Genomic DNA, 16,664 nt, shown 5'->3' with positions numbered 1-16,664 from the left:
TATTATTGTTTCTGGGTGTCATAAGTAAATGTTCATTTCATAGCCTTTTCTTATAACAAGGTCAGTCTTACTTAGTCTTTCCCCTTGTTGACAGCTATAATGGCCCAAGAACTATACAAACCATTTTTCACCATGAGGACTGCACTCCTACCATCAGATATATACTCCTACCGTTGAGCATTTGAGTCTGGGCTGTACAAATTGGCACCAAAACAAAAACAACAAAACCACAACCACCTCCCATGTCATAGTCATTGCTTTTTAGCTGAAAGGAGCAAACGTAGAAAATGCTTATAGAATGAGCATAACATAACTTTTTGCCATGCACATTTACCAGTACAGCAGGGGCTGTTATGCTCAGTAAGGTATTCTTGTTTTTGTCAGCTTAATATACCTTTCATAAAAGTTGTATCATGTCATTTTCTTTCTATATAATACTCCTATATCCCATACAAAGTAATTGCCTGTGTTTTTATTTTACCCTACGACTGGAAGGAGAGTGGGGAGGGGGGACATATTTTAAAGATTTATAATTAGAAAATGCTTAATAAAAGTCCATCTAATAATTGAGGTTTTCTTATCTCAAATATTTCTCTAACTCCTTATAAATCTTTATTATAAACAAGAGGATTAAGCATCATTAAGGAATCTCTCAAAGGTTTAGATTGCCTTCATATGGTTCACTGCTTTAATGAGGTGGCTGTGGAGATATAACAAATGAGTAACATAAATCAAGAGAATTCAAGGGAATAGTATCAATACAAATAACATAAATGGAGAAGAAACCATTAAAACAAGATGTTTTACATTGCTTTTAGGATTCCAGCAGCTATTATGCATTACAATTTCTACTAAAATTAGGCATGTGAAGCTATTTATTTTATCTTTTTACACCTTTTTATATGATATTTTGTGTGTTTATGAGGCCTAATTTCTGCTTCTATGTAGTTGTCGAGTTAATTTTTTTTTGCTTGTGACAATAAAGTATAAAAAGAAGGGGCCTCCTTTTAAGAAATGTTCATACTACATTGTTGCACAACTCTGTCGTCATAATAAAGCAGAAAAAATAATGACCTATTCAGAAATTTCAGAATGCCAGTTAAGTGCAATAATAAAGAATAGTGGTACCTTTTCTTTGACCTGAACTGACTACTGACTTGTCCAGAGACTAGCTGAGCATTATCCATTGCGTCCCATCAGCAGTGTGCCTGGGTTTTATTGTAGAAATCCGTCATCTCCTGGCTGTTAAACCACGATCCAGCAAAACGGCCTACAGCCACAGAACTGCTCAAGAGTGAGCTGCTGCCCCCGCCCCAGATGGAGGAGTCAGAGCTGCATGAAGTGCTGCACCACACACTGACCAACGTGGATGGGAAGGCCTACCGCACCATGATGGCTCAGATCTTCTCCCAACGCATCTCCCCTGCCATCGATTACACCTATGACAGCGACATACTGAAGGTGGGCTTAAACCACGCTGCACAAAGGGAGCTTCACCTGGTCCACAAAAGGATCAAGCCAGTTTCTCACAGATTCTTTTAATGCCTCCAACATAAGTTCTTATGTGAGGTATTAGAAGCCCCTAAAAGTACATGCAAAATGTGTATATGCATTCAGAGAAGAGGATCCATACTTTCAATCACCTGCTTGAAGGAGTCCTTGATCTTTCCTCCTCCCTACCCACCCAAGAGATTAAGAAGTAGTGTATACAAAAATTAGCCGGGCGTGGTGGCATGCACCTATAATCCCAGCTACTCGGGAGGCTGAGGCAGGAGAATCACTTGAACCCAGAAGGCAGGGAGGTTGCAGTGAGCCAAGATCGCGCCACTGCACTCCAGCCTGGGAGACAGAGCAAGACCCCTTCACAAAAAAAAAAAAAAAAGACAAAAAGAAACAGTGCATTTAGAGACTGATCCCTAGCCAAAATGCCCAGAGCCAAAAGCATCAACCAGCTCATATCTAGATGAAGTAGAAAGTAGTTCCCAGTGCTGGTTGCACATCTACTTCATCTCAGAAACTCTCTGACAAGGCAGATGCCCAAGTCCCATAGCCCATCTAGTGGCTCAGAATCTCCAGGTGTGAGGCATTTCAGAATCTCGTTAAAAGCTCCCAAGCAGTTTCTGAAGTGTAGCTAGGTTGCCAGTTTGGGGAGACATTTAATTTCTTTTAAAAAGAAAAAAAATCTGAAGCATATTAGTGAAATATTAAAATTTGATAAAGTTGGCTGAGTAGCTAACAGGTGTTTGTTATATTCTGTATATGTTTCTGTATGCTTAAAATATGATATAATTTTAAAAGATAGAGTAGTGGAGGAAGTCATAGTAAAATTTATGGAAGATCAGAATAGATTTTAGAGACCAAACACAGTTTTTACTGGCTGGCAATATTATTATAGAAAGATATTTGCGGGATTATAGGTGACTTTTTTATAGATGTCTTTTTGCTTATCTGTTGTTTCTAAATTTTCTATAGTGAAATGGTACTACTTTTATAATATAAAAGCAAATGAAAAAGAAAGCTATTGGCAAAATATGTAAATGCCATGTAGCTTTCAACAGGCCTGCCATGAATCACCTTGGTATGTAGGAGGGGCCTGATACTGTTAGGTGGTCGTTGTGCCACAGTATTCCTGAGAGTCAGGGAGAATGTGTTTATTTGATTAGCTCCCTCTGAAAGGCAGTATCAATGTAGCCAAGAATTTGGACTTTGAACCCAGGCAACCTTCCCATTGCTTGAAAGGTTAGCTCTTGCTTTCCAAAGCAGGCCATGAAAGGTATGTGTCCTCTTCACTGATGTGTTCAAAGAGGAAGGGACTTGTCAAGACTTCTTTTTTGAACCTGGAAATAAGCGATGTAGTGCCTACTGCAAGCCACAGGTTAATATCTTAAAGGATCCATTTGATAAGCCTTCAATGATGACGCTTTAATCGGTCCTGTTTTAGGGCAACTTCTCAATCCATACAGCCAAGATGCAGCAGCATGTGTGTGAAACCATCATCCGCATCTTTAAAAGACACGGTATGTATGCCCTTTTTAAAAATGATATTTCTTCTCATAAGACTTTTTTCCTCATTAGAAAGTGCTGTTAGTGTTTGGGCATACCATATTTTACTTTCAAATTCAGTTATAAATAATTGACATCATATGGAATTTAAGCTTATTTTTGAAACTGATTTGAATGCTACAGCCTCGCTGTTAATACTAAAATGCTTTAGTATTTGTGGAGTCAGAAATATGACCAAACTGTCAAACTTAACTCTAGGTGAGCTCTCTATTTATAAATTTAGAGAACTAAAGAAAAACTGATGGCCGGGCACGGTGGCTCAAAGCCTGTAATCCCAGCACTTTGGGAGGCCGAGACGGGCGGATCACGAGGTCAGGAGATCGAGACCATCCTGGCTAACACGGTGAAACCCCATCTCTACTAAAAAAAATACAAAAAACTAGCCGGGCGAGGTGGTGGGCACCTGTAGTCCCAGCTACTCAGGAGGCTGAGGCAGGAAAATGGTGTAAACCCGGGAGGCAGAGCTTGCAGTGAGCTGAGATCCGGCCACTGCACTCCAGCCTGGGTGACAGAGCGAGACTCCGTCTCAAAAAAAAAAAAAAAAAAAGAAAAACTGATATGATTTCAATGGTCCCAGTAGCAATTACTTAACTGTCAGGTTTGTGTTAATTTTAGGCTACCTCCTAAGAAGAATGTGAACTTGATGATGAGCTATTTTTTCTCATTTGGTGTAGGAGCTGTTCAGTTGTGTACCCCACTGCTGCTTCCCCGAAACAGACAAATATATGAGCACAATGAAGCTGCCCTATTTATGGACCACAGCGGGATGCTGGTGATGCTTCCTTTTGACCTGCGGGTGAGGCTGGGAACACACTGCTGACAATCAGGATGCTGTATCTAGTCACAGGAATGGCATCTCTGTTAAAGGATTTTTTCCCTAGGCTTATATTATAAATATCACCTTTAGGAAATGTATTCTTGAGGAAGTTGTCAGATTGAGAGCATTATTGGAGTGGAGGAAATGTTTGGTCCTAAATGCCTCCACCTTCCTAATAGCACAGGTGTTTATGACTCTAGGAACTGGAGGAACCCTGCATTGCAGGTGCCACATGTGTACCTCAGTGTTGAGTGACTACAGCAGGTTAACCCCACCCACTCAGACAAATAAATGTAGTTTGTTTGTTTTTTTAACCTCCTGGCTAGATCTTCAGTAAACATCCTAACATGTTAATGCCTAGAACAGTTAAATTATTCTAGCAGCAAGTGTCTCTCCTAATTGGGTATGCTGAGTTTTGCCTGTCCTGCTTCCTTCTGACCCCCAGGGATCCCGACAACAGCAGCAGTCTTACTAGTCTTTCACTCACACAGTGTTGGCTGCTAACAAGCTGTCTGTGGTGCTATATGATAGAGCAAGGAAAACATGAAATGCATGTGACAGACAAGGGCTTAATACCTCTCATGTGCAGAAAGCACTGACAAGGGGAGACATGAGCAAAGGATGTAACCAGGCAGCTCTCAGAAGAGAAAATGTGCATGGCTGATAAACTTCTGAAAAGCTGTTCCACCTCACCAATAATAAAGAAGTGCAACGCTATCTCAACTTCACCCATCAGACAGGAAACATTTTTAAATTAATGTTATCCAGAGATGACAGGGGTGTAGGAAAATAGGTACTTCCATATGTTGCTGATGGGAATGTGGACTGCTAAACCTTTACAAATGTAATCTAAAAGTTTATAATAAAATTTGTAAAATTTTGATGCACATTCTGTATCCTTAGAACCAGCAATCCCACTTTGAGCAATTTATTCAAAGAAAGAAAAACACATTAGTGTATGAATGTTAAAAGGATGTTAATTGCCGTATTATTGAGGTAGCCAAAAACTGTCTGCCTGTTTATCAATAGGAAAATGGTTGAATAATTTGTCAACAATATTATGGAATATTAAGGAGCTATTGAAAAGAGCATTGAACTAGGCACAGTGGCTCATGCCTATAATTCCAGAACTTTAGGAGGCCTAGGTAGGAGGAGTGCTTGAGCGCAGTAGTTCAAGACCAGCCTGGGCAACATAGGAAGACCCCATCTTTACAAAAAATTTAAAAATTAGCCCAGTGTGGTGGCTCGTGCCTGTGGTCTCAGCTACTTGGGAGGTTAAGGTGGGAGGATTGCTTGAGCCCAGGAGGTCAAGGCTGCAGTGAGCCATGATTGTGCCACTGAACTCCAGCCTGGGAAACAAGGCAAGACTCTGTCTCAAAAAGAAAATTTAAAACAAATTTTTTGTAGAAATGGGCTGTCACTATGTTGCCCAGGGTGGTCTCAAACTCCTGGACTCAAGCAGATCCTTCCGCCTCAGCCTCCCAAAATCCTGGAATTACAGGCGTGAGCCCCCATGCCCAGCCAATCTATATTTTTACATAGATCAAATACATATTTTTATATATGTATAAGATGAAAATACAGTCAGCCCTTCATACATATCTTTGGATTCCACATCCACATATCCAGCCAACTATGGATGGAAAATACTCAGAAAAAAAAAAAAAAATTCCAACAGGCAAAACCTGAATTTACCATGTGGTAAACACTGCATTGAATCCACACAGAAGAAGGGATGTATAGGCATAGTAGTAGATATTATAAATAATCTAAAGATGATTTAAAGTATACAGGAGGATGTGCATAGGCTGTAGGCAAATGCTATGTCATTTTATATCAGGAACTTAACCATCCACTGATTTTGGTATCCTTGGGGAAGTCCTGGAACCAATTTCTGAGGGACAGATACACATATTTAGATATATCCATATTTATACTTGATTTGTAGGAATGTGCATGGCATATTGTTAGCTTTTTTAAAAAAGTAAATTTCAAGGGAACTCTATTATCCCATTTTTATTATAGAGAAAGAAAAGTTTTAAAAAAAAAACTGTATGTGTATAGGAGGCTGAGGCTGGAGGTTCACTTGAACCCAGGAGATGGAGATTGCAGTGAGCTGAGATTGCACCACTGCACTCCAGCCTGGATGACAGAGCAAGATCCTGTCTGAAAAACAACAACAACAAAATAAAAAATAAAAAACTGTGTATATAAGGTATACTGTGTGTGTTTGCGTACACTGATGTATGTGTAGATACACACATTTGGCCCTCTACATCCTTGGGTGGGTTCTGCGTCCATGGATCCAACCAAGGATGGAAGAAACTCAGAAAAAAAAAAAAAAAAATTCACAGAGTTCCAAAAAGCAGAACTTGAACTTGTCACATTCACATGTGTGAATGACCATGCAAATCAGGTTGTTTGTGTCACCAAAGAGTAAAGTGTCAAAGAATACACTCATTTCGACCGTATTTTTTGGAGGGGGAGTGGAATCTTTTTTTTAAATCTTTGTCATATGGCTTATTGTGAAACAGGTTTTGTGTTTATAATCTAAGAAGAAATTCCTTCCACATTCCTTGCTTCTGTTTTTCTTTTATAGTGAGTAGAGTGACGTGGGATTATTCTGAGGTAGAGGTGAATAAACAGCAAATCAGATCAGACATTTGCGCTTTGTTAAAAAAAAAAGAATAGAAGTGCAAATACTTACATAGCTATACTTAAAGCCAGCTTCTTATTCTCTAAATATTAGGAGACTATAGTGCCGATTTTTAAATAGCAGCTCCCGTTCTATAAGCTGATATTCAAATGCAAAACATTAAAAAGTGAACGTATGTTGAGAATTTGGCCCATCAGTATTAATGATACTATGTTGGATCTCTTGGCAATCTGACAATGGTTTTACTAGTTGTGGTTACTATTTGAAGGTGATTGTTAAGAATGTATTCTAAGATTGATAGGAAAATCAGGAAATTCACCATAAGAGAGAATACCCATTTTGACTGCATTACTATAAAAGTGACATTTTAAAAAAATTCATAAATAAATAACTTGCACTAATTTTAATTGGACATAATAAAAACTCCACAGAGTTCAACTAAAAGTTCACTTTAACTAAAAGTGAACTTTTTTTAAAAAAAAAAACCTAAGAAATGCCACAGTGAATAAGGTTCATGGCATATCTAGCAGTAGAATCCATCACTGGCCGAAACACTGAAGAACATTTCAGGGAGTGTGAGTGGTGAGCAGTGCATGACTTAGTGAATATACTAAAAGCCACTGAAGTACGTACTTTAAAAGGGGTGAACTTTATGGGACAGGAGTTACGTTTCAGTAAAGCCATTATTAACAAAAGGAGTGTGGTAGCTGGCACATTTTGACATTGACCTTTAATATTTTGTTTATTTTTCAGATCCCTTTTGCAAGATATGTGGCAAGAAATAATATATTGAATTTAAAACGGTAAGAAACAATAGGGGATTCCATTTGGTAGACATAGGAAAATGGTTGAATAATTTGTCAGCCAAGAAAGAGTATTTTATTTCCTGTGATCCTTACACAGTTAAGAATTCTGGGTTCAGAATATTGAGCTTAGAATACGATCCAGAAGCCCAGCCACAGTACCCCTTCCTGTAAGGTAACTAGGACTATTAGAAGGAATGTAGCGGGTAGGTACCGTCATGTTCCCACAGTCTATTCTGTACCTTCTAAATGTCCCCAAGCAACATAGCTAATTATTTCCACAAACAGTTGCTTGATGAAAACATCTGGCTGTTCATGATCACAGATGGCCCCTTTTAAAACTTAATTGGTGGGACAAGTGGCCAATGGTCTCTATGTGAAAACTGCCTACACAGGTAACCGAACAAAAGCTGCTTATAGAGAAGTGGAGTAAACCCAGCAGGAACGCTGAGCACTGAGGACCTCCAGCCACTTAGCCCTGAAAAAAGGCTTTCTGTACATTCAAATACCACAGGGGTCCAACAGTGAGATCTTCATAATTTGGAGCAGTATTGTTGTCAATGAGGCACCCTACTTTAAAGCTCCTTTCTTCAACTGAAAACAAAGCTCTTTACATGTTTTTATTCTAGCGACAAGTGAACGATTAATAAGCAGTCCTATGGTGTTGGTATCCCTGTGTAGAAAGCAATCAGTAAGGTAAAATTTTTTGGTGTAATTTCATCTCTGTTTCAGACATTTAAAAAACCTTAAGCCCCATAGCTTAATAGTGGCAAAACTGGGAATTGGAACCTAGATCACAAGGCAAGGGTGTTCTAGGGCAAATCTGTCTTTCAGTCCTCTTGATCATACCACTGATTAATTTTTTTTCGTATTTGTTTCTTATATCTTGTTCAACAATTTCTCCTACATATTTCTTTCTAGTAAGCAATGACCTTAGAAATTTGTATTTCTCTCTCCAGATACTGCATAGAACGTGTGTTCAGGCCGCGCAAGTTAGATCGATTTCATCCTAAAGAACTTCTGGAGTGTGCATTTGATATTGTCACTTCTACCACCAACAGCTTTCTGCCCACTGCTGAAATTATCTACACTATCTATGAAATCATCCAAGAGTTTCCAGCACTTCAGGTTCCTTTCCATATTTTAACATTCCAAGATTCCCCACTATAGTTCTTCAGCAAGTGTGGTGAGGAAAACCACAGCTACAGACCTGCTTCTCAGTCTGTCCTGGAGATGAATCACATCTTTACTAAAGTCACTGAGAAGAGCTTGATGGTGTGGCTTTTGAGTTTCATCTCAGGCTCTTACCTTCACAGGAACTGGTTTTGTTTTGGGGAATGGGTGTTCTCTACCCATTTTTCCAAAATGCAGGTTATCAGACTAAGATTCCTAAGATGCTCTTAGCCTGTTCATACCCTGTTTGGAACCCTCAGTGGCTCCATCCTATACCCAATCTCTTCACTCCCCAACTTCCCTTTTCACCAAGTCTGCATGCTGCCTAGCCGGTGGGGCCTGCTGCCAGCCCTTCTCAGGCTTCCCTCCCCACCCCCCACACACACACCCTGTCATTCCTGCCACCGTCAGTCAAATGTTCCCTTGCCTAGAAAGTCTTTGCCCAGCCATGGTTTGGGCCCTTTCTCCCCGGGAAGCCTGACTGCACCCTCATTGATTAGTTGGACACCTTTTCTTCTCAACTCTCACAGGTCTTGATCTGAGACACCCATGTACTACCTGGAGTTATGTTCATTGTTTTCTCCAAGCAGAGCATGTGTTTTTAGGGCAGAGCCTACGAGTCCTCTTTGCCATATACCCCATTGCAGCTAGCTAGGCACATGGCTCACCACTCGGTATACTCATTAATCAATTTGCCTGGACAAAAGTTAATGATAACTATTCCACCAGCCTGTGCTTATGAGTCAATTACTATTGGATCAGATCCTTCTGTCTTTGACGTCAACTATCTCAGGCTTTTTAACATAGTTGAAGACCAGAGTTGTTTTTGTTTTGTTTTGTTTTGTTTTTGAGACAGTGTCTCCCTCTGTCTCCCAGGATGGTGTGCAGTGACATTATCACAGCTCACTGCAGCCCCTACCTTCCAGGCACAAGCAGTCCTCCTGCCTTGCTGGTTGAATAGCTGGACCTACAGGCATGTGCCACTGACCCCAGCTAATTTTTTTTTTTTTTTTTTTTTTGTAGAGATGGAGTTTCTCTATGTTCCCCAGGCTGGTCTTGAACTCTTGAGCCCAAGCGATCCTCCAACGCTGGTCTCCCAAAATGCTTGGATTACACAGGCATGAGCCACCACCCCAGCCAGTCTGAGTATTTTGGATGTATATAATATGGTATTAACTTAGAGTATACTTTAACAGTGCAAAAAGGATGTATGTAAAAAAATAAACTAGGGCCGGGTGCGGTGGCTCACGCCTGTAATCCCAGCACTTTGGGAGGCCGAGGCGGGCAGATCATGAGGTCAGGAGATCGAGACCATCCTGACTAACATGGTGAAACCCCATCTCAACTAAAAATACAAAAAATTAGCCAGGCCTGGTGGCGGGCACCTGTAGTCCCAGCTACTCGGGAGGCTGAGGCAGGAGAATGGTGTGAACCCAGGAGGCGGAGCTTGCAGTGAGCCAAGATCTCACCACTGCACTCCAACCTGGGCGGCAGAGCGAGACTCCATTTCAAAAAAATAAATAAATAAACTAGGAAGCCATATGCTAAATTCAGTCCTTCCATTGTATTAGGATGACAAATTGGTGGTAAGTTTCCAGATTTGGTCATGTACCAATAATTGCTTTTATAATGAAAATAGTAATTTTTCTCCATATCCCAGGAAAGAAATTACAGTATTTATTTGAACCATACCATGTTATTGAAAGCAATACTCTTACACTGTGGGATCCCAGAAGACAAACTCAGTCAAGTCTACATTATTCTGTATGATGCTGTGGTAAGCATTTAATTACTTATGATGTTGAAAGAGAATACCTTGATGTTGAAAGATAATGACAATAGTTCCTGATGATTTTCTTACTGATGCAGCCATGAAACTGAATTGGGAGTCTTATCTCCTTCCCTCATTGCTCTAAAGTGAAAGAACCAATTGGCTTTAATTGTATCAACAGTTAACAAGTATTGGCTGAGCTTTTTTTCCATCCTCAGCCCTGTGCTACTAATAACCGCTGGAGTGTTTTTCAAAAGGCTAACTTCTGATTTTAAAAGGTCAAATTATTTAATTTGTGAGATAGTAAAGTTCTTCACTAACCTACTTATTAAGGCAAGAAATCACTAAGTAATTGGTCCTGATACTTGCCAACAATAATTTCGAAGATAGTTAACTTTGACTGAGCCCCACTCTGTGAGCTAGGCATTGTTCTGAGTTCCTCTGATGGATGCACTCACTTCACTCTCACACTAGTGCTGCTATTACCTTTCCTTTACAGCGACCGAGAAGAGTGACTGTTCGTGTTGAGATAAATAGTGCGCCTTGCTCTTGATTCTTCCAGTCTTCCTGTGCTTATCAGTAAAGTCATGTGTAGATTTGCATTGATTGAATTAGGGGAGAATGGCTTCGACCTCTGGTGGGGCCTCATTTACCACCTCCTCCCTGTGGGACTGAGGCTATGGTACCTCCAGTTACTCTTCCCTAATTTAGTCACATCATAGTATTCATTACTTTATAGTATATGTGCAGGTACAGAGCTTGGAGGAGGATGCATTGAAAAAATGAATTAGTGTTATATTACGATGCTAGGATGGAAGTGAATGCTTATGTTTTCTAATATCTTTTCATGTTAAGTTTTGTTTTCATATTGAATAAGAGGCATCCAGGAGATGTAAGAACTAACAGTGCCAGAAAGTCTATGGTTAAAACAGAGTAGTGGAAGTCCTTACGTAATGGCTTATTGTTTTTATACACCAAAAGGATTAACTAGCTTTTCTTTCATCTGGCAGGTACATATCAATGGCCCAGACTTTACTGCTTGTTTCTTAGTGGTTCTTTACTCCCCCTAAAGCTCTGCTGCTATTTGTCAGTGACAGATACAATATGATGTCAGTCGGACACTGGCAGAAACCCCAGGGATTGTGCGAGGGGCTTCAGCTCTTACTGATTCATGTCCCACAGCTACGGCACATCTGCCAGCATGGGATGAAATGCCCAGAGCCCGGCCTTTGTTAGGGGAGCCCAGAGGAAAATGACTCCCTCCCTGCCCAAACAAATGCCCTCATTAAGCCTGTCCAGATCTGGGTCACCTCACCATTCAGCAAGTACAACTTTCTCCTTTTAATTCTTTTATGTCAGGGTTTTTCAGATTTTACAATAAGTTAATTATGGTTTCATGTGAATTGGGGGAAAAACGTTTTCTAATCACAGAATTAAATCTATTCTGTACCATTAGGAGCAGTTTGTTCAAAATGAAGGCTATAATTCTCAGAATTAGCCTGGAAATTGTGTCTTGTTCAGGGCCACATTTGACGACTCTCATTGTTACCTTTTTCTTCCACATTAGACAGAGAAGCTGACGAGGAGAGAAGTGGAAGCTAAATTTTGTAATCTGTCTTTGTCTTCTAATAGTGTAAGTACCTTCTAATGGTATTATTACAGCTTTCTCTGTAATTTTGTGATACCAGAAAATGTCACCAAATTCTGGTTGCAGTAGAGTAGCAGCACTTCCTACTGCCTTGCAGATGCAGTTTTCCCCTTGAGTGTTAGGTACCATGGCAACCTCTGGGATTAGGAGAAGGGAGAAACTAATGCTGTGATCAAAGAGGGTCTCTCCATGCTTCTTCTTGATATGCTGTAATCATCCTGCTCTTTCTTGATCAGCAGATACTTCTCTTTGACACCCCTTATAAAACTGTGCCTGGTAGAGCCTCCTGCTGAACAGACCTAATACCAGTTGTCCTCTTTTGAATTAGATTATACGGGACTAGAAGGAGGCACAGAATTCTGCAAATTCATCTGGGGAGCTACCCTTCCCCTACCTCCATGTCTTCTAACTCCTCAGAGTTGAAATAAAGCTCTTGCTTTTCTGGTACGTCTGTTAATCTTAAAATCTTACATTTGATCCTATCATCAATAAGGGAGATCTTATGGAGTAAGCAGTTTAGTCATATTCTCTCCATGGGCATCAGATTGATCCCAGATCTTTGGTACAGTAACCCACACTTAATTGAGTAGCTGAACAACAGAAGACAACAGGGATTTTGTACATTTTCCTGAATATTTAAATAAGAAAAGTTTTTTTTAATTTCCCAGAACCCTTCTAGCCTCTTGTCTGACACTCAATTGTATGATCTTGTGATGATCAGCAAAATTCACATATGGGATAGATTAAAATATGATTGTACACAGGGCAGACAGAGTCGCTCAATCTTTGGGACACCTACAGTGTGACAGGCACAGTGGCAGGGATATAAAGAGGAGTCCATAGACTGCATTCAGCTTCTTAGTTCATATTGGCCTTTAAAAAGCCACAAGGGGATATGCGCAGCACGTATCTGCCCTCAACTCTGTAAAACAACTTTCAAAGGGCACACGGAAACCACAGTTCAAAGAAATCACCCCTTTGCAGGTAGGGAAACTAAACCAGGTGCATAGCACTAGGAGTTCTGAAAATTGAGCCAGGTAATTTCTTAAATATTTAATATTGGGGGAGATAGTAATGATATGCAAAGTAACCCAACAGCTAAATATCCAAATATGAAGAACAGTGTACAGTATTTACATATAATCTGAACATGTACACAGCACACACCTATGTGCAGAAATAGTCCCATGTGTAAATAGCACAGAGAATCTGCACAAGACTACCCAGTTCAATGATTCTGTACCCAAAGTTTCCAACCCAAAAGGTTAATTGAACTAAAGTCACATTTGAGAACGTCTTTTTTTTTTTTTTTTTTTAAAGAAAGTCTTATAAATATACATTTGGACGTAATAACCACATTGGTTGTTCACATGTCAACTTTTCTTTCTGTTAAATCTCTAACCACTGGTTATTTGATAATGCTAAGCATTAATTAGACATGTGTTTGATTCATTTAAAAACAGAAAAATAGTGTCTAATAAAGGCATTTGGTACTTTGATTATTTTGAAATGTACTGTAAAGATATTAGGAAGGGGAGTAGAAATATTGCCAAAGAGTTTCACATGTCTGACCCAGTCCTCTTATTTCACAAATGAGACACCTGAGGCCCAGAGAGATATTGTGATTTGTCCTGAGTCACATGGAGCTAGTTGATGACAGGGTGAGGACCAAAATCTGGAGACACTGACTCCAGTGCTTCTGGTAGTTTATTATTGGGGTAATTTAATGTTCAAATTTATAGAGAAGAAATCATTTTTATTTTCTTAAAAAATATTTTAGGCCGGGTGGTGTGGCTCAAGCCTGTAATCCCAGCACTTTGGGAGGCCGAGACGGGCGGATCACGAGGTCAGGAGATCGAGACCATCCTGGCTAACACAGTGAAACCCCGTCTCTACTAAAAAATACAAAAAACTAGCCGGGCGAGGTGGCGGGCGCCTGTAGTCCCAGCTACTCGGGAGGCTGAGGCAGGAGAATGGCGTGAACCCGGGAGGCGGAGCTTGCAATGAGCTGAGATCCGGCCACTGCACTCCAGCGCGGGCGACAGAGCGGCGAGACTCCGTCTCAAAAAAAAAAAAAAAAATTTTAAATACATGATTTTAAATTTAATTTAATTTTTTTTTTTTTTTTTTTTTTGAGATAGGGTCTTGCACTGTCATGCAGGCTAAATTACAGTGGCACAATCATAGTTCACTGTAACCTCAAGCTCTTGGGCTCAAGAGATCTTTCTGCCTTAGCCTCCCAGTTAATTTTTTTTTTCTTTTTTATAGAGGGATTGCAGGCGTGAGCCATTGCACCCAGCCAAAATTTTTATCTTTAATATAGTAAGCAGATTTGTATTAGTCTGTTCTCACACTGCTAATAAAGATATATCCAAGAGTGGGTTATTTATAAAGGGAAGAGGTTTAATGGACTCCCAGTTCCACATGGCTGGGGAGACCTCACAATCATGGTGGAAGGCAAGGAGGAACAAGTCATGTCTTATATGAATAGCAGAAGGCAAAGAGAGAGAACTTGTGCAGGGGAACTCCTCTTTATAAAACCATCAGATCTCATGAGACTTATTCACTATCACAAGACCAGCATGGGAAAGACCCACCCCCATGATTCAATTACCTCCCACTGGGTCCCTCCCATGACACAAGGGAATTGTGGGAGCTACAATTCAAGATGAAATTGGGTGAGGACACAGCCAAACCATATCATTCTGCCCATGGCTCCTCCCAAATTTCATGTCCTCACATTTCAAAACCAATCATGCCTTCCTGACAGTCCCCAAAAGTCTTAACTCATTTCAGCATTAACTCAGAAGTCCACAGTCCAAAGTCTTATCTGAGACAAGGCAAGTCCCTTCTGCCTATGAGCCTGTAAACTCAAAAACAAGTTAGTTACTTCCTGAATACAATGAGGGTACAGGCATTGGATAAATACACCCATTCCAAATGGGAGAAATTGGCCAAAACGAAGGGGCTAAAGGCCCCACGCAAGTCCAGAATCCAGTGGGATGGTCAAATCTTAGAGCTCCAAAATGGTCTCCTTTGACCCCATGTGTCACATCCAGGTGACGCTGATGCCAGGGGTAAGCTCCCATGGCTTTGGGCAGCTCCCCCTCTGTGGCTTTGCAGGGTACAACCTCCCTCCTGGATGCTTTCATGGGCTGGCATTTAGTAGGGACTCTGTATGGGAGCTGCAAACCCACATTTCCCTTCTGCACTGCCCTAGTAGAGGTTCTCCATAAGGGCCCCACCCCTACAGCAAACTTCTGCCTGGGCATCCAAGCATTTCCATACATCCTCTGAAATCTAGGTGGAGGTTCCAAACCTCAATTCTTGTTTTCTCTGCACCTGCAGGCTTAACACCACATGGAAGCTGCCAAGGCTTGGGGCTTGCACCCTCTGAAGCACCAGTCTGAGCTGTACCTTGGCCCCTTTTAGCCATGGGTGGAGCAGCTTAGATACAGGGCACCAAGTCCCTAAGCTACAGAGAGCAGGGGGGCCCTGGGCCCAGCCCATGAAGCCATTTTTTCCTCCTAGGCCTCCAGGCCTGTGATGGGAGGGCCTGCCATGAAGACCTCTGACATGCCCTGGAGACATTTTCCCCATTGTTTTGGTGATTAACATTTGGCTCCTTGTTATTTATGCAAATTTCTGCAGCTGGCTTGAATTTCTCCTCAGAAAATGGGGTTTTCTTTTCTATCTCATTGTCAGGCTGCAAATTTTTTGAACTTATATGGTCTGTTTTCCTTTCGAAATTGAATGCTCTTAACAGCACCCAAGTCACTTCTTGATGCTTTGTTGCTTAGAAATTTCTTCTGCCAGATACCCAAAATCATCTCCCTCAAGTTTAAAGTTCCACAAATCTCTAGGGCAGGGGCAAAATGCTGCCAGTCTCTTTGCTAAAACATAGCAAGAATCACCTTTACTTCAGTTCCCAACAAGTTCCTCGTCTCCATCTGAGACCACCTCAGCCTGGATTTCATTGACCATATCATTATCAGCATTTTGGTCAAAGTCATTCAACAAATCTCTAGGAAGTTCCAAACTTTCCCACATTATCCTGTCTTCTTCTGAGCCCTCCAAACTGTTCCAACCTCTGCCTGTTAACCAGTTCCAAAGTCACTTCTATATTTTGGGGTATCTTTACAGCAGTGCCCCACTCTACCAGTACCAATTTACTGTATTAGTCTGCTCTTGTGCTGCTAATAAAGACATACACGAGACTGGGTAATTTATAAAGGAAAGAGGTTTAATGGACTCACAGTTCCATGTGGCTTAGGAGGGCTCACAATCATGGTGGAAGCAAGGAGGAACAAGTCATGTCTTACATGGTTGGCAGCAGGCAAAGAGAGAGAACTTGTGCAGGGAAATTCCTCTTTATAAAGCCATCAGATCTTGTGAGACTTATTCACTATCATGAGACTATCATGGGAGGAACCCGCCCACATGATTCAATTACCTCCCACTGGATCCCTCCCATGACACATGGGAATTGTGGGAGCTACATTCAAGATGAGATTTGAGTAGGGACACAGCAAAACCATATCAAGATTATAGGAGGCTTTAACATTTTTTGGATTTTTAAAAACTTTAAGTGATTTATTATTAAGATTAAGCTATGTCAAGCTGAGCCTTCATTCAGCCCTTAGTTTTCATGTGCCAATTTATGGATGAACTAGGTTCTACTTGCCTACAGTCTTAAAATGGCTATAATTTTGTTTCTTAATAATTTCTACTTT

At 40.7% G+C, this 16,664-nt stretch overlaps 1 protein-coding gene across 3 annotated transcripts in view; it reads left to right on the top strand.

Annotated features, from left to right (window-relative positions):
• Positions 1-16,664, top strand: part of EIF2AK4 (eukaryotic translation initiation factor 2 alpha kinase 4) — a 110,371-nt gene that overhangs the window by 72,445 nt on the left and 21,262 nt on the right. For all 3 annotated transcript variants that reach the window (XM_023189383.1, XM_023189382.2, XM_023189384.1), the window contains 7 exons: positions 1,225-1,461; positions 2,942-3,017; positions 3,738-3,859; positions 7,290-7,339; positions 8,299-8,467; positions 10,173-10,289; positions 11,851-11,916. In XM_023189383.1, coding sequence (XP_023045151.1) covers positions 1,225-1,461; positions 2,942-3,017; positions 3,738-3,859; positions 7,290-7,339; positions 8,299-8,467; positions 10,173-10,289; positions 11,851-11,916 — 837 coding nt within the window. The remainder of the gene's footprint in view (positions 1-1,224; positions 1,462-2,941; positions 3,018-3,737; positions 3,860-7,289; positions 7,340-8,298; positions 8,468-10,172; positions 10,290-11,850; positions 11,917-16,664) is intronic.

The sequence above is a fragment of the Piliocolobus tephrosceles genome, chromosome 6 (assembly GCF_002776525.5).
Source record: "Piliocolobus tephrosceles isolate RC106 chromosome 6, ASM277652v3, whole genome shotgun sequence".
In the NCBI taxonomy this organism is placed as follows: domain Eukaryota; kingdom Metazoa; phylum Chordata; class Mammalia; order Primates; family Cercopithecidae; genus Piliocolobus; species Piliocolobus tephrosceles.
Note: the sequence above shows the minus strand (reverse complement) of the source record. Positions and strands in the feature narration are given on the sequence as shown.